The 22,815-nt window shown below is 34.5% G+C and overlaps 3 protein-coding genes and 1 long non-coding RNA gene across 9 annotated transcripts; 1 reads left to right on the top strand and 3 right to left on the bottom strand.

Annotated features, from left to right (window-relative positions):
- On the bottom strand, window positions 195–3,226 carry LOC109348204 (glycerol-3-phosphate dehydrogenase [NAD(+)] GPDHC1, cytosolic). The gene is made up of 5 exons (XM_019588494.1): window positions 2,453–3,226; window positions 1,597–1,818; window positions 1,014–1,261; window positions 624–763; window positions 195–499 (listed from the first exon to the last, which is right to left on the bottom strand). Exons 1-5 carry the CDS (start codon window positions 3,105–3,107, stop codon window positions 376–378), a joined length of 1,389 nt encoding a protein of 462 aa, XP_019444039.1. The 5' UTR covers window positions 3,108–3,226; the 3' UTR covers window positions 195–375.
- LOC109348206 lies at window positions 3,010–3,465 on the top strand. Its single transcript, XR_002107710.1, has 2 exons — window positions 3,010–3,126; window positions 3,158–3,465. It is a non-coding gene; the product is annotated as an uncharacterized LOC109348206 (long non-coding RNA).
- On the bottom strand, window positions 5,458–16,898 carry LOC109348202 (DNA helicase INO80-like). 6 transcript variants are annotated; one of them, XM_019588492.1, is made up of 23 exons: window positions 16,568–16,898; window positions 16,251–16,338; window positions 15,416–15,840; window positions 14,903–15,335; window positions 14,612–14,812; window positions 14,352–14,462; window positions 13,193–13,617; window positions 12,908–13,016; window positions 12,739–12,819; window positions 12,497–12,669; window positions 11,110–11,235; window positions 10,718–10,879; window positions 10,577–10,634; window positions 9,226–9,456; window positions 8,907–9,053; window positions 8,262–8,804; window positions 7,896–8,156; window positions 7,673–7,780; window positions 7,192–7,286; window positions 6,953–7,109; window positions 6,483–6,680; window positions 6,204–6,368; window positions 5,458–6,017 (listed from the first exon to the last, which is right to left on the bottom strand). In XM_019588492.1, exons 3-23 carry the CDS (start codon window positions 15,514–15,516, stop codon window positions 5,862–5,864), a joined length of 4,041 nt encoding a protein of 1,346 aa, XP_019444037.1. In that variant the 5' UTR covers window positions 15,517–15,840; window positions 16,251–16,338; window positions 16,568–16,898; the 3' UTR covers window positions 5,458–5,861. The 6 variants fall into 6 exon arrangements, with proteins under 6 accessions (XP_019444037.1, XP_019444031.1, XP_019444035.1 ...); XM_019588486.1 differs by having other exon boundaries at window positions 15,447–15,843; window positions 16,568–16,897; XM_019588490.1 differs by having other exon boundaries at window positions 15,447–15,843; window positions 16,251–16,313; window positions 16,568–16,897.
- On the bottom strand, window positions 18,628–22,395 carry LOC109348201 (cytokinin dehydrogenase 1-like). Its single transcript, XM_019588485.1, has 6 exons — window positions 22,365–22,395; window positions 21,621–22,283; window positions 20,793–20,920; window positions 20,447–20,707; window positions 19,818–20,080; window positions 18,628–19,253 (listed from the first exon to the last, which is right to left on the bottom strand). The coding sequence occupies exons 2-6, from the start codon at window positions 22,276–22,278 to the stop codon at window positions 18,932–18,934; spliced, it is 1,632 nt and encodes a 543-aa protein (XP_019444030.1). The 5' UTR covers window positions 22,279–22,283; window positions 22,365–22,395; the 3' UTR covers window positions 18,628–18,931.

The raw sequence follows: 22,815 nt of genomic DNA, 5'->3' as shown, positions 1-22,815 counted from the left end.
TATAAAAATGTATATAATGATATAAAATGTTGTTTTTAAATATGTATATATTATTATGTGTATATATATGTGACTGAACTGAATTGGAATTTGAATAAGCCTTTATGACATAACACAGTTTGGATAGAAAAAAACCATACAAAGTGTGACATTCAACTTTTGCTGCAGAGTGCATAATAATTGAACTTGTAATGTAGATTTCAAAGAGACTAACTCAACTTAACTCATTCAATTGCTTAGTGGTTTATATTTTGACATATATATATATCTACATACAACAATGTAATACAAAATCCATCACAAAATAGTACATTTTTATTCTCATCAAAATGTCCCAAGATAAATGATTCTGATATATGGTTGCTTCAACATAAATCACTGTTGTCCAAGAAGTGAAGGTTTGTAAAAAGCATGGCTTTGTGCGATTTCAATGCGCTCGCGAGGATCATTCATATTTTCATCCCTCAGAGCTTTTAGAATAGCTTGTGATGATTGTTCCCTGAGAAATCAAGCATGCACCAGAACCATGTGAAACTTGTTTAGTGCATTATTATCAAGAGATGAAATTGGAAGTGTTCGAAAACATAGTAAAAGTATTGTAGTTAAATGTTCAAGGATATTACCTAGATATCAATATTTTGTATAGTGTCTTCAAGATAGGACAGAGCTCAACAGGAGCAACAGGCTTGTTTTCTTCCGGATGCAACACGTTCAGGCTCGATTGGCTCAAAAGTTCGAAAAATGCCTCGACCGCAGACACTCCCTAAAAATCGTAAATCATATTCGTTATCCCATCTAAGAATGCGATAAACAACAGTTCCGTGATGCTGTCAAATTATCTTTGAAGCACCAATGTCACATTTTAATTGTACATTCTAAAGATGCAGCTGAGACAGGTAAGGAACATGGAACATGCATGAATTTCGAAGAAATTAAGAAGCATTTGGGACAGGTAAGGAACATAGAGCATGAATTTAGAAGAAACCAAGATACGAAAAAACTACGAAGTATACCTGAATCATCCCTTTGCCACTAATGCTGTCACCCATGTCGGGGCTGAGTTGTCCCTTAGCTAGCATCTGGCCATACCATGCATTACGACCTTTTAACAAGGTCACGTAAGTGTCGGCCAATAATGGCCCTGCAAGTTTCTCAGGTTTTTCAGCCAGCAAGTGAGTGATAAATATCATCTCCGACGTACAGTGTGCAAAGTACACAGATTTGCTTGTAGCACTCTCATTTGTAAGGGCTGCTACCATTCCTGAAAGCATTGATAAGAAAAACCGGATACATAAATTTCAAATCAGAAACCAAGTGTAATTCATAGTAATAACTTTAAAAAAATTAGATGTACTTTAAACTCTTAGTTCCAAGTTTGTGCAACATTTCTGGTCTCTAACATCATATGAAGGATACATAAAAGTCTTGATTAAATTTACAATAAAACACTTTCATAGTATATGCATAATTGGACGGAATAGGTAGTGCGAATCGATTAGTGAAATCGACACGGTTTACATATCAAAACATGACCATATGGATTGCTGAATGTTTCACATAATATGAAAAGCAAATAAGAACTAATTTGAACCTTACCAGCTCCAATTGCATAGACATTTTTCAAGCCACCCATGACCTCATGTGTGACAAGATCACTGTTGTCCCAGACAGCAAACTGAGGTTGTCTTAGAAACTTTGCCAGAGGTTTCCTCCATTTCTCAGCTCCACATATTCTAGCATTGGCATACTCCTTGTTGTAAATTTCCGAAGCAATATTTGGACCGCCGAGATACAAAATGTTCTCCATAGGCACTCCAGCTGTCAAGTGTACATTACAAAGAGTAGAGAATGAGGGAAGAACTAAATAGATTTCAAACAAATCAGGATATCGTAATATCAAATCTGATGAAATAAATCAAAAGAGAGTTATCACGAAAATATAAAGACGTCCGAGTACAAACTGTAGTATTCAAATTTCTGTTGTTTGGTATGAAATAAGTTGTAGGTGACAAATTGCAGTAACATAGTCAGAGTACTAGACAATTGATCTGTTATATATCTCGATAAGAATACGAACTACGGATTTTTTGTAAACTCAAATTCAATGCTTTAGGAGGGGATGGGAAGATGAGTCAAGAAGTCCAAGATGATTGATATATTTCAGATGCACTCTGATAAACAAGAGAATCTCTAGCAGTACTGACCAAAAGATTAAGCTTAATCAGGAAGTATTCAATAAAGTGCGACCTAGTGCACGAGCCTTACCCCCGCAAACAGATGAGCTGTTTCCAGGATTTGAACTTGTGACTTCAAGGTTACTAAGCAACAATCTTACCGTTGCGCGAAACTCACCCTCTAATCATTTAGTACTCAATACAACAAATAATCATAGATGCTGCCAAATTATGGGAAATAAATGAACACATAAATAAAGATTAAGAAAAGCTCTTACTTGCTTGGTTAATCATTTTTGTGGGAGTTATAATATGGGGAACTGGCTTCAATGCAGCCTCTATACCCTTTGCCAAAGAGATTATTATAGGCACTGTGATCCTCTCATTCCAAAACTTACTAATCTCTTCAAAGATCTCCCGAGTTTCGGTCGAAGGCAAACCATTCACCACAATATCAGCATCCCAAACAGCTTCCTGCAAGTTAGTAACAACCTTCAATGGACAAAGTGGAGTATCAATCATATTCAAGCAAAATCCATCTTTCAGAATCTCATCAGCAAAAAGTGTCCTATCACCAAGCCTTGCTTCGACATATTTCAGATACGCGCAACGCCGGATCAACCTCCTCAACACATCCTCCCTTGAATTGATAACCTCAAAGAGATGTTCAGCACTGCCTCTATCAACCGCCCTCCCCGATCTCCTCCAAATCCTGATTTGTATCTTATCCCGGAATTGGCCATAACTATCTTGCAATATGGCTGCGAAAACACTTCCCCAAGCACCAGCTCCAACACTCACAATTCTCAAAGGATCACCATCACTTTTTCCAATAAGTGCTCTTAACTCATCAAGCTTTTCCTCTAATCCATTACCATTGTGAACAGATCCATTTGAATATGCATTTACCATTCCCATAATGCTTCCAACCATGCTATAGAAAGCAAAAAATGTATAAAAGCTAAAATCTAGAAACAAAAAAGACTTAAAAATCTTAAGTGATTTTGGCTTTCTATGAACTTCAAATGGTAAGTATGAGTCCAGTTTTTGAATATGTATATAATGTATGAAAACTATACATTCATTCTTCTTACCCAACTACCAAATTTTCATATTTTTAGTATAAGATTGGCTTAAATATACATTATGCATAGCAAAATCAAATCTTTATTGGTGGGTGATGCTTTATAAGGTGAAAATTAGTTGGGATTTTTGCAGGATTTCTGACCAAATTTAACTACAACATGAAATGCATGAGTCATGACAATATATAATAATAATATATATGCTATGCCAAAAAAAAAACAGATATTGGGGAAAAAGAAAAACAAACAAAACTAGAACTTTGTTTTCTCCGTCTAGAGTTTGTTCATCTACCCATTATAACACACGACTAGTAGTACCAATAAAAAACAAAACTTTGCTTCTGGGAACTACATGGTTATGTTCCTTCTTCAACGAGGATTGATTTTATTTACCATTTATTTGTATCGAGAATCAATTAATAATAAATAAAAATAAATAATAGATGATGATATAAAAGTATATGGTCATTTATTAATAGGGCCGTATATGAAAAAATATAGAAAAGGTCATGCATGCAATGATTAAAGAGTACCGACATAAAAATTATGTGTTAAAAAGTACAGCTACGATAAGATTTTGAATTTTAAAATATTGAATGTATACTTTTTCATTATACATTTTGTATTTTGAATTCAAGTTGGTTAATATTTTCCTTCAGTAAAATTTGTAATAAGACATACGGAAAATGTACTAACGCTATGAAATTTTAAATCATCCAAATTTACCATTAAATTATTACAATTATAAAATAAGTAATTTGAAGAGAGATAAGAAAAATAAATAAAAAACAAGTAGGTATGATTTTGTTATGTTAGTGAAAGTATACACTTGCATTTTTGTTACTGATCAATTGATATGAATTAAGATGATACTAATTTATAAGTGGCCAAAAGTTTCTATAGGTTTTAATACATTTTTTCCAAAAATAAAGTTTAATATCTATACATCTGTAAATTATATAGTCAATATATTATTTACAATTTATTTATATATTATTTTTATTAATAATACATGATATACTTACCATGTCAAAAAAATGATTGAAATGTCAGTATATAAATATTAAATCGAAAAAAATATAGGAAAGAAAGGTGTAATGAAGTGGAATGCATTGTACAATCAAATTGAGATGGGTGGCACAATTTGCATTTAAGATTTATGGGTGATGCCAACTTCCCCATCGGTCATTAATATTGTGTGACTTTGGCCATGTGAATATGTGATATGCAAATTGTTCTTCTTATCTAAAATATCAATGCTCAAAGTACTTCTTTTACTATCTAACATTATGTTAGTGTTTATGTAGGAAATAGTTTTTGTCTTCTGCTTCATCAACTACTTTAGAGGTGCACCTATTCAAGAAAATCTATACCATTTAACTAATGTGATTAGATTCAAGTATTTAACAAAGTTTATTAATAATGTTTAGAGTTCATTGATTTAATTCACCCTATCTTATTTTAGTTTCACATAATTATATTTGACTCATGCACTTATTTATATATATATATATATATATATATCAAAGTAATATTTCATGCATTAATTTATACTTCTTTTAATGTAGTAATATTTTTATCACACTTTTAAACTTGTTCCTACAAACCGTATATACATATCAAGGTATTAAGCCAGGAACATGTGTGCTTCTTAAAAAAAAAAGCATTTGTTAACAATAGAATATTAAATTGAAAAATATACTAAAACTATCATTCAAGATCTTAATAGCAATGCCTTATTTCTTAATCGTGATTTGCACTAAATCTCTATTATAGCGAGCTTCTTTATCCCAAAATACATGTTTTAGAGGGACTTATGTTAAAATATTAATGCAACTTAGATATGATTTTCTTAATTAGCCCTAAGATTGAGGCAAAAATAGATGAATCTAATAGTACATGGTATGTTATGGATGAGAATATTAATAAATTAACTTGCCTGAAACTAGGAGTGAGCAAAACCCAGCCCTACCCACTTACCTAGTATGATACAATTATGATCAAGTCTAAATAAAATTGAGTCTCATCATGTCTAGGGCATCATTCTTTTAAAAAACTAGACCCAATCAAAAACCTAGCTGATATGAATTTTTTGTCCCCCTCTGTGAGATTGAGTTAAAGTTGTTTTCAACTTTGTCCTAAATTTTTGACCCATGAATGTTTGATCCAGTTATACCCATTTGTGTGCACCAACGTGGTATACTAATTATCATCTTATAAATGGTGCTTGTGGCACAAAAATAAGTCAGCACTGATAAGTATAACCCAATCTGTACAAATTAGATATATTTAGGACTACCATGTACAACCTAGGATATACAGCTTCACTTGTCTTGCCTCAATTTGTTGCCACTATTGTCAGAAAAAGATCCAAGAAAAATGGAACTAGAAACTGTAGATCAGAGCCTCCCCAAAAATGTCAATCCACAGTTTCAGGCAAAATAATGTGACCCAAGACTCAGTCACTACTTCAGGTGTGTTGGCCAGATTATGCTTTAGAAACAACGGTGCTGAGATCACGCGGTTGTTGAGATTGGATGTGCCCTGGGACCACGGCGGCTGTCGCAGTAAAACCCTCTTCGAACTTTTCATTCACAATTTTCTATGCCCTCTTTGATCGCTTGGGTTTCCGGCTTACTGGATCGGAAGTTAGGAGGGTATCATCCAATTCGCCATCCATTGGCGTGATACTACTGAGCTCATTCATCTTTTGAGAATTCTTTGACCTTGATGTTTGCTTATCTGAGGCACCTTTTCTCTGCAAAACAGATAGTGTGATCAAAACTGAACAAGAAACCCACAATAACAAGATCACTTATTCCCTTGCTGACAAGGACCAGCAAACTTCCATTACAATATGGAACAGTTTTTTATTATCACGCAACTAGTTGAAATGAGATTCAAGCCCTTTTAGATTCAGTAAGTTTAGAAGTAGAATCAATACCTTTTTATTATTATTACTAGACTTGGACCCCTCTGGATCCATGGAAAGATCAAGATCTGCAGCACCCTGGGGTACAGAGTTAGTTAGATCTTCCAGAGAAGCATCACCATCTTCATTTACCCAAATACCCTTCGTAGGTTGTTTCTTCTTTTGCCTATCCTTTACCTGACATGACAAATCAAGTCAAATATAATAATAAAATTATGTGATCTTAGGCATTTTGGATACGTTCAACATATTGTAAAATAATAAATTTCGGTGACCAGATTGACAACCAACCTGAAGAGGAATTTCCTTTAATTTCTTCTGTAACTGAACATCATCCAGAAGCAAAGATACAACATCCTCAGGAGCTAAAAGATCACCACCAACAGAACCACCAGTCATGACAAGGTTCTGTACAGTACTTTTCTGACTTGCTCTAAGAAGAATCTTCTCTTCAACTGTATCTTTACATATAAGTCGGTAAACAGTAACCTACAAGTTTTAAAATACATTTGAAGTTAGTTTTGAACTAAAACAAGTTAAGCATTTAGAAATTCAAAATGAGTACTTCCATGTCTGAGTAAGCAGAAATGTGCAAGATTCAGAAAAAGAAAGGAAAGCAAGAAGATGCCACGCTTCCAGATATGCAAGGATGGAAAATTCAGAGAGACCATTTGCTAAGATCTCAACAGTTCATGGAATATGGCATTTCTAGAACAATTAAAAGGTGTGTGCATATGGAGAGGAAGAGTGATGGAACTAACATCTTTTGTCTGACCCAAACGATGAGCTCTGTCCATTGCCTGTAGATCCAATGTTGGATTCCAATCACTCTCGTAAAATATGACTGTGTCAGCCGCAGTCAAGTTGATACCCAATCCACCCGCTCTCGTACTCAGTAAGAACACAAAAATATCAGACCTACAATAAATCAATTAAAATTATCATAAATCAATTAACAGAAGAAAAAAACATTTAGGAGTCTAACTGGAGTAGAGTATACCTATGCTGGAAGTCTCTAACCATGTCTCTGCGATCCTGAATAGTAGACGATCCATCAAGTCTAAAATACTTATATTTTCTGTAGTTCATATAGTCCTGCAAGAAGGATTAAATCAATATCAGCATTTAAAAACAAAAAAATATTGTTAAAGCAAGGAGCCAAGACAAGAACTATGTTGATGTGTGAAAAGATCCTCAACATGGTAGGAACATTTCCACTTCCAATCATTGACTATACCCAGCCCCAGGTCGCAATAAAAATCAGAACAAACTCAATTAGTTGCTTTTACAACAAAAATGAATAATTATACGATGAAAATTCCAGGTATCCTCCCAAGCTGGTTTTATGTCACCATTACATTGAAGGGAAATGAAACCGTACACCAAGGGGCTCTTTGAACACATCAGAAACATGAAACCAGAATTTTTATATACACAATATCAAAAGGTTTAACAGTGTGACAAGACAAGTTCAACAATACCTCCAAAATATTCAGCATCTTAGTCATCTGAGCAAATAAGAGAATCCGATGGTTTCCTGCCCGCAAGCGTTTCAATAATATATCAAGTGTTTGAAGCTTCCCAGAGTCCTATATGAAAATGACATAAAATAGAAATTAATCCAATACAAAAGTTGAGGGCAAAGGGGGAACTCAAATGAGATAGAAATAACACAAGAAATAAATTACAATTTACAACACTTACAGTGAGCAACTTTGCTGGGTCAAAATTCCGCATAGCTGGAGAGGACCCAAAAATACTGTGCGTCAACTGAAGAGCAGGATGAGAGACAGGTAGTTTAGAATCTATTTCTTCAATTAAATGATGAGGAGGAGAATCTGGCATTCTAGGCCCATTGCAGTCAGATGTACGTGCAAATCCCACAAATAACCTCTTAACCCAAGGATCATGCAATTCTTCAATCATTTTATAGTAGAAGTTTCTATCAGGGCAGTGAGCACCAATCTATAAAGATGAACAGAAGCAGCACCGAGTAATTATTATTATGTAAAAAATAGGCGACTTATATCGATAATTTTAACTTAAGACTTGATAATAAATATAACATACCGGGGGAGCTCTACTCCGTGGGATATATGTGTAAGCAGAGTGAAGAAGCCTTGCATTTGATAGAAGTCTATCCCGATGTGAGACAACCAAGGCCTCAAAAGGAGCATAGCGAGGGCCAGTTGAAATTTTTCTTTGTAGCAACTTAATCTCAGATCTCGGCGGCGTCAATAACATACGAGTGATAGTTCTCACTTTTCCTTGCTCAAGGTGACTACATTCTGGATCGTCTATGGTCTCCGTGAGAAATTCTACTACTTCATCGAGGAGATTTTGTTCCCACCTCATCATAGAAAATAATAGTCGCTCCATAAAAGAACCGGTAGCCAGAAATGTGAACTCTTGTGGAGACAAATCCATCAAATGGGTAAAACCAAAGTTTCCACTTTTAACGTACATATCATCTGAGAAAACAGATCGATATACAGCTTCTGGTGTAAAAATATTAAAATGTTTCTGAAAAGATTCTTTGCTGACACCACGACCAACAGCTGAACTGAGAGCTTCAGAACTTTGCAAAATTTCTTGATAGACAAGTTTTGGTATCTGAAAATTTGTGGGTAAAATAACATGAACAATAAGAAGTACTAGGGCATCACTAAAAATGAAGTAGAGAGAACTATTAGTATATTAGGCACAAGGAAGTACCTTGTATGTTATGGGGTTGTGACCACCAGAATAATATACGTCCTCCAACTCCCCAAATGGAGGAGGTGGAAGGGAATTTGGAATATTTCCAAAGTAAAGATATGTGCTTCCCTCACTTCTCTCAAACAATTCTGGATGATTGCATACCTACATGTTTAAAGAGAAAAATTTGTTGTGGGCAATCTTGGGAGGAAGAAAAGACATCATATAATTGAAACACAACAATATGTAAGCCAAAATGAACTGATTGATACAGAATTTATACTGTTAAATTTAAAAACAAAGGAGGGAAGAAAGCCTGAACAATATCAGTATCTACCTTCCTTAGCTGAATAACAATGTTCATTAAATTCAGAATTCTCTTCTCATTGAGCTGCCCACGATTACTATCAAATAGCTCTGCAAGAGATATCTTGTTCTTAATTGCTTGATAAAAAGCCTGCTGCCGAGAACTCAACTTGCAATGAACTGTAACCTCAGTTTTTGAAGTCAGCTCAGAAACTACATCTTTTTTAACACGTCTTAGCATGAAAGGCTTTAGAATTGAATGCTGTTAGGAGAAGATCAACCAAATATAAGTAGAAAAGTTTAAAAGATAATAATTATAACAAGCTTAATAATTAACAAAAACCAGCTCAATAATTAGAATCGATGACAAAAATAAGTCATTTTTTTAATCAAAAGAAGTCACATTATGATAGGAACCACCTTGTTTACTACAGATATCTGACAAATCAGCCTAGAATTTACAGAAAGTGTAATGGAAAATAACAAACGGAAAAAATAATAACAACTAGACTAGCCTTCTACCCTTCTCCCACTCCCAATAGTCCAATCCTTTACTGAATTCTTTCCTATCCCTATCTCCTACACCTCTCCTCCCTAAGAGCCTAACAGAATATCCTGCTCCAGTTTCCACTTCCACCTAATATGCGGGGTGTTTATACTCAGTCTTCTGCTGTTTTATCTGTCATACCTCATAGTCCTCACATGGTAGAGCATAAAGATAGTTGTTAAGGTTCCATGTCAAAACCAATCAGCAGTGAGAGTAGTAGCACAACATGTATTTAAACCACTCCCGAGCCAATGAGGCAGACGATGTGAGACTTACTTCTCAACATGCCCCCTCCAAAGAAGCATGCCAAACCAGGCAATGGGCTACCATTGACCCATTATGCAAGGGCATCTTTTGGCCCATGACAATCGGAGAGAAGTTGAGCTCTAGTTCTAATATCATGTTAAGGTTCCATCTCAAAACCAATTAGCAACAAGACGAGTAGCCCAACAGGTATTTAAACTATGCCTAGGAGAATGAGGCAAACAATGTAGGACTTAGTTCCCTACATTACTTAACACAACATGATAATACATGTTGTTACTACTTTACTTTTGGACAAAGACATCTTGTTGTTACTATAAATCTTTAATCATCATACTCCTAATGCAACACAAGTAATAAGCTGATGTACAAATTGTGAATGTGACAAAGATGGGGAAAAAATATAACATCCAACAAAGGACTAGTGCCACCAACAATTTACCTTAATGTAAAAACCAGAGCAGGCTCTCATTTCACATCAAAGATTACACAACAAAGGAATTATGTAGAATATAGTAACACACCTTAACCATCTTCTACAACTAAGATAAGATAGGAAAGACATACTTACCAATCTATTAAGTTGATGCTCATTCAAAGTACCCCCGTGTTCTGCATGGTTCTCAATTCTGGCATTTAATAAGTCATAGAAGACAGTTAGACCATAGTTTAATTGGCTAAATGAACACGGACTTCAATAAGGAATACATACCCTCTTGAAAACCACTCATTAAACTGCTCATGGCTGTCAAATAAAGTTGGCATAATGAAGTGAAGAAGAGCCCACAACTCTGCCATATTATTCTGAACAGGTGTACCAGTCAATAGTAGGCGATTCCGACAATTAAAGCTGAGGAGTGTCTTCCATCTTATACTGTCAGGAAGGAAAATAAAAAATAAAAATGGCAGCAATTACAAACAAAAATGTTAAAATAACTTTAATATTTTCATTCACCCCACACCACAATTAACAAGTAGTCCATCCTTAAAAACTGCACCATATTAAATTAATCAGTTTTCCTACAAGAAATAAACAAATGGCAGGAACAATGACCAATTAATAATAAAAGCCATTGCACACCAGAAGTACGGATTATAACAAACCTGTTTGCACTTTTGATTGCTTGGGCTTCATCTAAAACCATGTATTGCCATTTCACACGACGAAAATACTTCTCATCAGTTACTAATAGCTGGTAGCTTGTAATGAGAATGTGGAATTTAGCTTCCCTGGTTAATGAGATAGTAATGGAAACAACATTAATTAAAGGGGTGAAAATAGAAGACCAGAAAGATAAACGGAAAATACAATTAACAAACGGCAGCTGAGGGTTAAAAATCAAGTTACCTCTACGTAGATCACTAATGCATTAATACATGCCAAAACATCTAATAATAGGGTTAGAAATAGAGATAAATTGCAAATATAATTTACTAATGGCAGCTGAGGGCCACAAAATTGTATTAATCTCACAGTTCCAACAGTTAGAAATCAAGAAGACTCTATGCAAATAAATAATGCATTAACATTGACCAAACATCTACAATAGGATTAGAAATCAAGATAAACTGCCAATAGAATTTACTAATTGGAGCTGAGGGCACAATATTGTATTAACCTCACGATTTCATATGTTAGAAATCAAGACGACACTAATCAGATGAACAATGCATTAGCATTGATGGAACATTTATAATATGGATTCCCCCATTTGACATCCATTGTTTACTTCCTAAAAAAAAACCAATTGTTTAGCTTAACTACATCCGAAAAGTGAGAAGTCATCATTTCATCTCAATCACAAATGTTAACCACTTAATAAAGCTCCTAACAGTTAGGAACTTCTAATTTTTTTTAAATGTACAGCGTATTTCAATCCAATTTAGGTTCAGTTTGCAAATTTAAAACACAACTAACATGCCAACCATATCAATAAACATATCTGAAAAAAATACTTGCATCGTAACACAATTCCATCATCTAGTTCTGTTTAAATAAAAAATAAACAAAAAAGTGTTCTTAATTATTTTTTGCCCCCAACGTTTTACTCCTTCAAAAGCATCTTAATACCGCACTGACTCACTATGTAGGGTTGGATCTGAATTTGCTCTCATGTCCATAACATTGCAATCTGAAGCCATTATATTCTATTTCTTTCATGTTTTTCTCAAGTTTGCCTCACTAATTGTATATCATTACTAATTACTAATTAGTCCATTCACAAAAATTATAGAAGATCAAAAGTCACAGAAGTAAAAAAATTGACAAAAATACCAATCATCTTCCATTTTATTCATAAATCAGTTGTAGAAGGAAACCATTACTCTGACAATTTTTCTACAAATATAAAGCACATAGAAGTATCTTTGTAGTTAGCAACACTTAAAATAAGTCTCATCTGTCACAAACATCTATGACAGCCATTTGCAAGGTTATTACAGTCATATGTATTTTTTAAGGTAAATAAAAAGCAAAAGAAGTTAACATTACCTACGGTAAAGATCCTTAGGGTTAATACTTTTCCTGAGCACTGTTCGCTCTGAAATCCCACCCCAATAAGGAAGTCTTCTCAGTCCAGGGCAGAAGCGCTCAAGTTCCTCATTCCAATTGTTGAGTACAGAAGCAGGTGCAACAACCAGAAAAGGTCCCCATATGTTCTTCTCCTGCAGAAGACTAACAAGTTACAATAAAGTTATAAAAAAATTACCAAAAACAGCATGGTCAATAGCTACCTCAGCTAAATGAGCTAAAAAAACCATAGCCTGAATGGTTTTTCCAAGTCCCATCTCATCAGCAAGTATACCATTTAAACCCTGTAAGGTACCAAAAGCCTTCAAATTAACAACCAAAAGAAATAACAATATAACATCAGTGGAATTTTATTTAGGATTGCAGAACAACCTGCTCATAACAATTAACTAGCCACTGAAGACCCTTGAGCTGATATTCTTTGAGACAACCTTTAAATAATTCCGGTGTCTGAACTGTGGATGCCACTGGCATGGTTGAACTGCAATATAACAATATGAACACATAATTAAATGAACACAACTTCCTACGTCACAATCCTCCACACTAACTACATAAAAATTGCCAAAAACTTAAAAAAAATGTACATTTATACATGTCAATGTAGTGTAGATATGTGCATTTAAGTACAAAAAATAAAGAGAAAGAGGGTCTCACGGGGTTTGCAAATCAATATTACTTGCTCCAGCAACTTCTGGTGGAGGCGTATCAGTTTCATCAACCTGGCGCAGCCTCAAGCATTCAGTGTCAAAAGCATTTGTCAAACTTCTCTGCTTAGAGACTGCTTCTTGAGCAGCCTTCAAAGCTTCCTTCTTCAACTCAGCCTCTTCAGGATCTTCCTCCTCGTTAGGTCCAGCATTTGAAGAGTCAACCAGTGCATCATGATCATTTGTGTTTTCATCTACCATGGGTAAACCTTCTGAAGATAGTAAGTTTGACTTGTTCTGCATAAAGTGACTGTACAACTCAGTTTGTTGTATAAGAAAATTAAGCCGTTGCTGCTGCCTCCTTGCTTCACGAAGCTCCTGTTCACGCCTCAAAGCTTCAGCAGCTTCTTTCTCCTCTCTCTTCTTCACTTCTGCCTGCATGGGATGGAATTGAAAGATTACAGCATATTCAAGTCTAATGTAATAATGAAATTTACACCTCCGTGACAATATTCAATTTAACAGATCATTCCAACAAAACCAACAAAGTATTGTCACAATTCTTCTCATGAGAATATTATGAACCACTTAAATGGAACAGATCAGGCTCTGCAAATTAAGTGTCCATGATTTAAACAAGTACACAATACCACCCAAACATTTTTATAAACAACAATCAAGCCATTTCCCACAAAGTGGGGTAAACTACATGCATCAAACAACACCATAATGTTCTATCAGAAATTATGTCCATAGACAAATCATTAACCTCTAAATCCCCCAATAGTTTCACCTATAGTTTCTCTACGATATTGCTACCTCAACTTTCTCAGTTTCTCTCTATTGCATACGTTCCTAATCCTAAGTAATTCTATCCTCTGTATAGACAAACCATTAACCTATAATTCATTCTTAGTAATTTTGTTTAGAGTTTTTCTTGGTCTTCTTTGTCTATAACTCTTATCATATCTCAACTTTCTCTCTAATGTATTCATTCATAATCCTATCATGTCTGTAGAAGACTTTGCAGTCATCATGTTCCTAATCTTCATCATAATCAGTAATCACATACAACTATACAAGGATTGCTCCTCGAAATACAATGTCTTCCAGAGTTCAATAACCAGAACCACATAATCAATAAACTTCAGCAAGGAATTAGAAATTACCATCTCCTTGTCTATTCTTTTCCAGAACAGCAACATGTCTCTAGCAAGTTTCCGGGTGCGCATACCAGCAGTCCTTGGCCACTTAAGCGATCTACTAATTTTTATTTTAACCTGAAAGAAAAAATAGATCTAAATAGTTACAAAAGAGCAATCCAAAACAAACAATCAAAAGCTTTAGACTATATGGCGAGATTAAGCAGCACAAACCAATGCAAATACTAACAGATAAACAACATATTAAGGGGGGAAACAGGGCATGCCTCTCTCTGACAGATCTCTGAGACCCTCTTGGCATCAATGAGTTGTTTTCGATGAAAAGTAGTGAAGTTCCTATGTTGCTTAGGTATGTCTCTTCTTACAATATTCACCCAAATCTTGCCAATCCTTTCCATTTCCTCTTTCTCTATCAAAGCAGGGTCTTTCTTTATCTTTTGCTTCTTTGGTAGGCTTCGTTCAATGATCTGAAGCAGTAAAAAGACAACTAAATAAAAAGGACGGGGGAGAGAGTAAATATAAAAGAGAAAAGAGTTTAGTCATGTTATGATAGATACCTCATAGGTGTCACCTTTCTCCAAAACCTTGACATAATAAACCTGCAACACACCACCCTCGGACAAAATAGATCGCTTTATGCTTCCAGCTGCCCCCTCCGGAATGCATGAATCCAAATCAATATCAGAAACCTTCAGACTGAACTTATGAGCTAAATTAGATGATGACATGACCTTCAATCGGGCCTGAAGTGATTCATATTGGCATATGGTTTCCCCCATGCCTGCTCGGTTTCTATTCCCAAACCTTTTACCAGATGTCATCATTTCAGCCAAGGATCCCAAATCCAAGGTACCCTTTAAATAAGAGTCCTCAACATGGATATCCGTGAAGGCTGGAAGGTTCAGCATTCCTGCCAACTTATCATAAACTGGAGGAATCTTGTAAGCGATTCCATCCCCAATATCTAAAGAAGCAGGTTCATAGTTAGTCCTGCAAGGAGATTACAAAAGGTAAGGTCATATGTAACTGACATAATTTACACAAACAATTCATTACTAAAATACTCCAACCCTATAAAGGCAAGCAAGCAGAAAAGGAAACCTATCAGTGCCATATCGCTGCACGAAATCAGCATCACGGTGATTTCCCACTTTCTTAGAATTGGAATCATTCATCCATTCAGATGTAGTTTCTGCAGCATGTAATCCTCCCTTGCGCTCACTCCCAGACTTGCGGGCTTTTAAGCCAGCATTACTTTTGAGGAGTGGAACAGAAACCTGATTTTGGGCAGGACTAGATGAGGCATCCTTAACCCTCCTCTTGTATTGCAGAACATGCTCTCCCAGCATTGATCGATATCGCTCCTCTGTCATGCGTGTCCTGTTAAAAGTGTTTGTTTCCTCGTCGTCACTGTTTTGAGACCACCTCCTTTTCTTTAGCAAATTCACCTCCCTTCCATGCATATTCCCATTACTGTGATTTGCATCTGTCCTACCTACTTAAACAAGCAACCCAAAATACAAAATAAACTTATATAACTCAATGAAAATGCCTTCAAACAAAAGTTATCCACTAGCCAAACACTAATTTCTACAATAGAATCATCATTCACAATCATAAAAATCCAAGTTGCTAAGAGTCTCTCAACCTTAAACCCAAGATTTAAGAGCTAGGAAGCACGGATACAGGTACAATGAAACAATACCGATACGCTGATATGAAAAGGAAAAAAAACAAAATATTTGAAATATATATAGCCGAATAGCATCTAAAGAGCACGAACGTATCTAATAGGTAGACAGGTACTACAACCAGAATCAGTGCTACATAGTATAAGAACCTCTCAAGCTAAAAGAAGCACAAACAACAATCCCAAAAAGAAAAGAAAAAATGATTAGTGCCTACCTTGGCTATCTCTGCTCTCATCCTGACTACTATTTCCATAATAATCAAAATCATCATCTTGTTCTGGAAGTTGAAAGTTCATCAAAGACTACAAAACAATGCAATCAACAACAAAAAAACAAAACAAAAAAAATGAAAAACTATAACAAATTCCATATAATTAATCTATTTTTCTAAAATGCAAATAACTAAACAGCAATTCAAACCAATTCTACAAGCCAATCATACAAAAAAAATCAAAAAACACGAATTCAACAAAAGATGAACGCAACATGCATAATCACAAAATAAAATCGAGTGAAATGAACGCGACAAACCTCGAGATTGAAAAGAGTTCTATGATCCATGTAGAGTGATGTGACTAAAATGCAAAGAGAGGAACCCTAATTTTTGCGTGACGAAGAAAATGAAGAAGAACGCGAACCCTAAAAAGGAGTTTGGAGAGAAAGCGAAGAAGTGTGCGTAGGATAAGGTTTGAGAGAGAGAGGAAAAAGATAAAGGATGATAAACTAAGACGGTGTATGTAAGCATTGAGGTTGGCTAACGTGCACTCTATAGGTGACAGTTAGGTTAACGTACGCTACTATCGTGTATATTATCTTTTGCGGTATATTTGATATAGCTGGCGGGAAGAGATAGAAAGGGGATGACAAGTTAGTTAGGACAAATATATATTTCAGAAAAATGGAAAATTGTAATTATTTATTTTTTCTTAAAATTGTAGCTTAGAAAATAATAGACTTCTAGTAAAAATTAAATTATTTGATTATATTTGGTAAGAGACTATTTGCGAATTGGTTATCGGAGGATAATAGAGAAAATGGATACACTTCAAAGCATGAAATATAATTATGAGAGGATTCTGAAATTCTCCATTTTCCTTCATTCTCCTCTAAAAATAAACTCGTAAATAGACCCCAAATTTTTAATTTTTATTTTTTTAAGTGTTACTAACTCTTTTAGTTTGTAATGATGTGGCAAATCTTGTTCTAGATAGTACACTTTACAAAATTTGATCATTTTCCATGTCGAATATTTGATCATTACAATGTTAAGTTGATAGTACACTTTGAAATGTAAATTATGTCAAACAATTCACTTTTGTTGGATGGTCTAGATATGTTATCTTACAAAAATGTGATATTTCATGTGTCATTTCTTCTTATGGGCTGAAAAATTATATTTAAGTTAAACAATTAATAATAAAATATTTTTCAGCCAATCAAAAAAATAGTAGATGAAATGACACACTTTTTGGGATAGAAGATGTTTTCATTTTCGTGGAACTATGAACAATTGTTAGCACAAAAATGTAATACAGCCACAAAACATGCCAATGGCATGCTAACTTTCTTTGAGACTATTCATGTTTTTCATGGAAATGTTTTTGCACTAGTTCCAAACTTTTCATCATTGTTTTGGCCTTTTGTAATCTTAGTAAGGGTTCCTTGACATGTATTTGACCAATTTATTATGTTCATACCTGTTAAGCTGTATTGTAAATTTGTAATACATGGTAGAGAACTATCTCTAGCCATCCTTATATTCAAGACAAAGATGTTTGGAAAAAAATTAGGACACTCAAAAGTCAGTGAAACGGATCTATCTCGGGTGAAGTTACCTGATACGCGGTACGAGTACATAATTCATTCAGCTCGCGCTTTTTATGAGATATTTTTTATGACGAACCCATTATATATAGTGTGATAATAATATACTGAATTCGATATGTAATATGTAGGATACATGAAGCAGGTAAGTAACTAGGGATGCTAAGGAAAAAATCTTTGGTACTAATATACTCTAAAAGCTTTCTTGTAAAATGCATGGTTGGTTGGTTAGTACTTATTAGTTTGTCCTTGTGAAGTGGGATGTTACATTATAATAAAACATTCTTTCTTCTTACTGAATTATATGAACTTATTATTGAATTTTGACATCTCTTTTTGCTTTGGCTAACATTTAAATATGAAAAAGACATTGCATTGCTTCACTTATTGGGAAGGAAGGAAAAGTAGTAAAGAGAGAGTATCTTTTTTGTTTCAAAGGGAAATGCTTGGAAAAATAAATAATTCATTTTTCTCTATCTTCAAATACACAGAGAACAATGGATGCACCAACAATGTATGAGTTTTATATATTATTACTGCATCATTCGACAATGTATCGGAGAAATGATTTAAGTCTAGGTGAATGGAAATGTGAAGTGCTAGCAAGAAATACAACTTATAACTTTTAGAATGCAACTTATTCACACTGCACCCAACACTTATTAATATGTAACCTTTGCTTTACTTTTAATGATCATTTATCCTAATGTTTTTATCTTACAAGGATGGCACTAACATTTACACTTTAAAACTCATAAGTAAACCACTTTAAATATCACCACTCACTCATTATTGGTGTTTTCTTTATCCAATCATAGCCTATAAAGAAAGCATCAATTTTCTTGTAAAAGAGAATGCAAGGGCCATGCATGGTTACAATTATTGAGAGCAAGGAAACACATATGATTACTTACCAATAATTTACAACCTAAAACTAAAACAAAGATCTGTTGTCCCAAGTCATGTTCTGTATTCTCAGACCAATAATAGTGAAACAATGACTGTTTAAATTTTTTTAATTGACATGACGTGTTTTCATTGACGCGAGACATGATTTAGGACAGCAGATCTTTATTCGGTAGACATTGCCTTTTGAAAGATTCTATGACCAGGGGCAAGTAGTGCAAGTGGGTCATATGTTGTTTTTCTTTTCACAAATGCTTCCCAACTAGATCCAAAGTGGGTTTGCCATTCTTCTTGAGTAGTGTAATGAGGAAGATATTGCTTGACTTTGAGTTTGGCATGTTTGCAGAAATCTAGGATTCTTTTATTTTGTGTTAGAATGTATTCTAAACTGTTTGGACCTGTAGAAGATGGGACTGCAGAGGAAAGGAATGCTACCAAGTAGAAAACATCTTCCTTTGGGGTAACCAATGATGTTTTACTGTTCCATCTGGAACAACAAAAGGAAGAGAAAAGGACTCAGATCATGAGAATAAAAGTGAGCAAGTGTGTAGTTTTGTTTGAATTATTGAAAAAAGATATCACCTTTTTATAGTAAAAGTACAAAAAACAAATACAATGTTATTTGTTTAAAGTTTAAACAGGATTGAAACACAATTCTCTCGTTTTGGTAGAGAACTGTGAATTGGTTCTCTCGTACTCTAATTTATGGTTCTTTTGTAAATTCGTTCCCTTTAATGGAAGAACTAGATTTTTACCTACAGTTTAAATAAAGGAAAAGAAGAATAATTGGCAATGTACACTCATTTACATGAATGAGTTGCAACAAACAAGAAATTTTTTTATCCTATGCTGAAACAAAAGTTGATTCAAACCTACAGGATGCAACACTAGAAACGATTGTGCAAAGAACTATAGAAACCCTTTTAAATATACCCCTAGCTAGCATACCGATATTTCACAAAGTAACATACCACGTACTACGTACCCGTACCAAAGAGAACCATGTATAAGCTGAATATGACTTAAAGTGTATAATTGGTAAGTATGTTACCTTGTTTGGTTGAGAGGGTAAATGAGTATAGGGCCATTATTTGTGTCCTTAAGGATTTTGCCAAATACTTGTTCAGCAAAGTCATGAATCTCACTCTTTTGTACCAAGAGGTTCAGCCAAGGATGAGGAACTTCCCATAAGCCTTTTTCTCTTAGCTTTTTCTCAGAAGCATGCACTCTATCAAGGAATTCCACATAAGGAACTTCTGATAGAAAGAGTGTAGGTAGAATATAACTCAATCCTGATAGAAGGTGATCAACACTCTGCATTTGATTAAGAGAAAATCAGAACTTTGATAAGTGGAGACTATATACTTTGTTGTACTTTTAGGCCATTTGTTTAAGCATAAAACTAAATGATTTTAAAATACTGTACAAAAGTTATTTTTGTTGAATAGCTTTTATGTAAATCAGAAGCTATTTTGCTATTTGGCCATAATCACAAAAAATGCTTTTAGTAAAAGTTTTTAAAGTAAATCAGGAGCTTCTTCAGAGAAACTTAAAAAATAGCTTATCAAAAAAGTGTTTTTCAGCTTTTTGGTTTTGTTTTGCAGCTTCTGCTTTTTAGTAAAAAAGCCAAACATATAAGTGATGAACATGCAATTAAATAAGTTCCTTGGTATGCTATACCTGATTCATTACTTCAGCTTCATCTGGATTGAAATATTTTGCCATCTCAAGACAATATAAGATCCTTCCATCTGAATTGAATTGGCTTGCTTGAATTGGATATTTAGGACTGAAAGATGAACTCCAATTATTTAGAATGTTGCTTCTATTTATGATTACAAATCCTTCAATGTAATCAAATGTGTTTTCAAGTGATATCAAATACTCTTGATCCTTTGCAAACATAGAGAATTTTGAGTATAGCACTCTAATCCATTTCACCTATAAAAAGTTAAGAGATTATGTCATAAACAAATATTGTAGTATATATTTGTGTTCATTTTCATGGACATGAATTTGTAGTTACCATCTTAGGTGCTGGTTCAAGAGAAATAGTAGCCCTTGTGATTATGCCAAATTGACCAAGTCCTCCAAGAACACCATGAAAAAGGTCTGCATTTTGATGCTGTGAGCATGTTACTACCTCTCCTTTTCCTACAATGAAGCATTTTGCATGCTATATTAATGTATTGTAGTGTAAAAAGTCAACAATGATTGTGAAACAAAATCCTTAGTTGATTGATTGCAGCATTCACACTGAAAAGAGGGTAATGTTACTGTCATTTGGTTCATAAAAATCCAAGGTAGAATCAATGAGAATTGAGTAATACCACTAACAATACAAAATTTAATGCACAAGTACCAATGGTTATTTCTATATAAGAAAGAATGGTGATTGATTATGACCATTAATTTTGTATTATTAGCCGTACTTTTTATTACTTCTCTTAAAATTCGTTCGACTCATTTCAACTTTAACTACAAGGTCAAGAATCCAAAATCGTCACTTTTGGAAAGGCTTTACCTAATCGTCACTCTCTAAAAGTTACTTTCACTACTATACCCATACGGAAAATTTTGTATCACTAGCCGTCCTTTTTATTACTTCTCCTAAAATTCATTCGACTCATCTCAACTTAACTTCAACTACAAAGCCAAAGATCCAAAAATCACCACTATGTGAAAGACTTTATCTAACCACTACTCTCGGTCTGAAAGTTACTTTCACTACTATACTCATACCGAAATTTGATCAACAAAAATAATTGAGAAGTTTTTTTTGGGTTTGGCCAATACCATAGTACTAGAAAGTCCTATTAGGTAGGTGTAGGAATAGATTTTCCATAAGCATTACCTGTGACCACTTGTAGCTGGAAGATGTTATTGATCTGTGGTCCATGCCTAAAAGCTTGTCCACTTATTCCACCATTTGATAGAGTTCCTCCAACACTAAGGTGCAGATAATCTGTCCAAGATTTTGGTGCCAACCCATGTTGAAGACTACCATGCAGAATATTTATCCATAACTCACCACCAGAAACATCAACATAAGGTGAAGATTCTCCACCATAAACTCTCATTTCAGGACCCTTAAGTGACTCCATGTTAATAACCAACCCTCCATGTACTTGTGATTGCCCTTGAAGTGAATGACCATGGCCTCTAGCAGCAACTTTTAGTTCTGAAGAAGAGCCAGTTTCATATATATGCTTTATGGTTTGTGAAATATCAGAAACTGTTTTTGGATGAAGAACTGCTATAGGTGGAAAATGGTATATGTTGCCAAAGTCTTTGGCAGTGTTCTCATTGTTCCTTAGGCTAAAGTAACCTTCAAGAGGTAGTGTTTGAAGTGATGAGAGAATCTCATAAGGTGGAGTTATTGAAGTGAATGTAGAGTTATTGCATAGTGTGTTGGATTTATGAATGAAGTTAAGGAGTACTAGTATGGTTATGAAAATTTTGAAGGATAAAAAGTTTATATATTCATATAAATGAGCATGTTTTGACACCATGGTTTTTTTTGGTTATGAGAATTGATGTTTAAGAAAGGGAGATAAGGGTGTTGAATACTGTTTTGGAGGGATGGTATAGAAGAAGTAGAAGGAGAGTTGTAGAAGAGAATGGACAAATGGAAGGTTGAGAAGATTATTTGAAGGGGTGACCCCTTTTTATAAACGATCTATACTTTTTCATAGGTGACATATTTGTTTACCCAAACTATGTCTTAGATCATGTTTGTACAAATAAAAAGTCTATCATGTCAATTAAAAAATTTAAACTTTTATTTTATTTTTTCAGTTTTTTGTAACACCAAAGTTCTGACATGTGACCTTTCAGGCCCATGAATATACTAAGGGTGCCACTCACCAGCTTAAATACCTCTTGTAGAATTTTATTCCCCACAAAGCAAAGGGAGCCTTCCGTGACTCGAACCCGTGATCCCAGGGACAAATAGTAATTAATTCCATGAATCGCTACCATTAATGTAAGACTTCAGTTCTGACATGCGACTTCCTAGGCCCATAAATATACACTGAGTGTGTCACCAG

Source organism: Lupinus angustifolius, chromosome LG05 (genome assembly GCF_001865875.1).
Source record: "Lupinus angustifolius cultivar Tanjil chromosome LG05, LupAngTanjil_v1.0, whole genome shotgun sequence".
Lineage (NCBI taxonomy): Eukaryota > Viridiplantae > Streptophyta > Magnoliopsida > Fabales > Fabaceae > Lupinus > Lupinus angustifolius.
The sequence above is the reverse complement of the archived record's forward strand: the minus strand, read 5'-3'. Positions and strand labels throughout refer to the sequence as shown.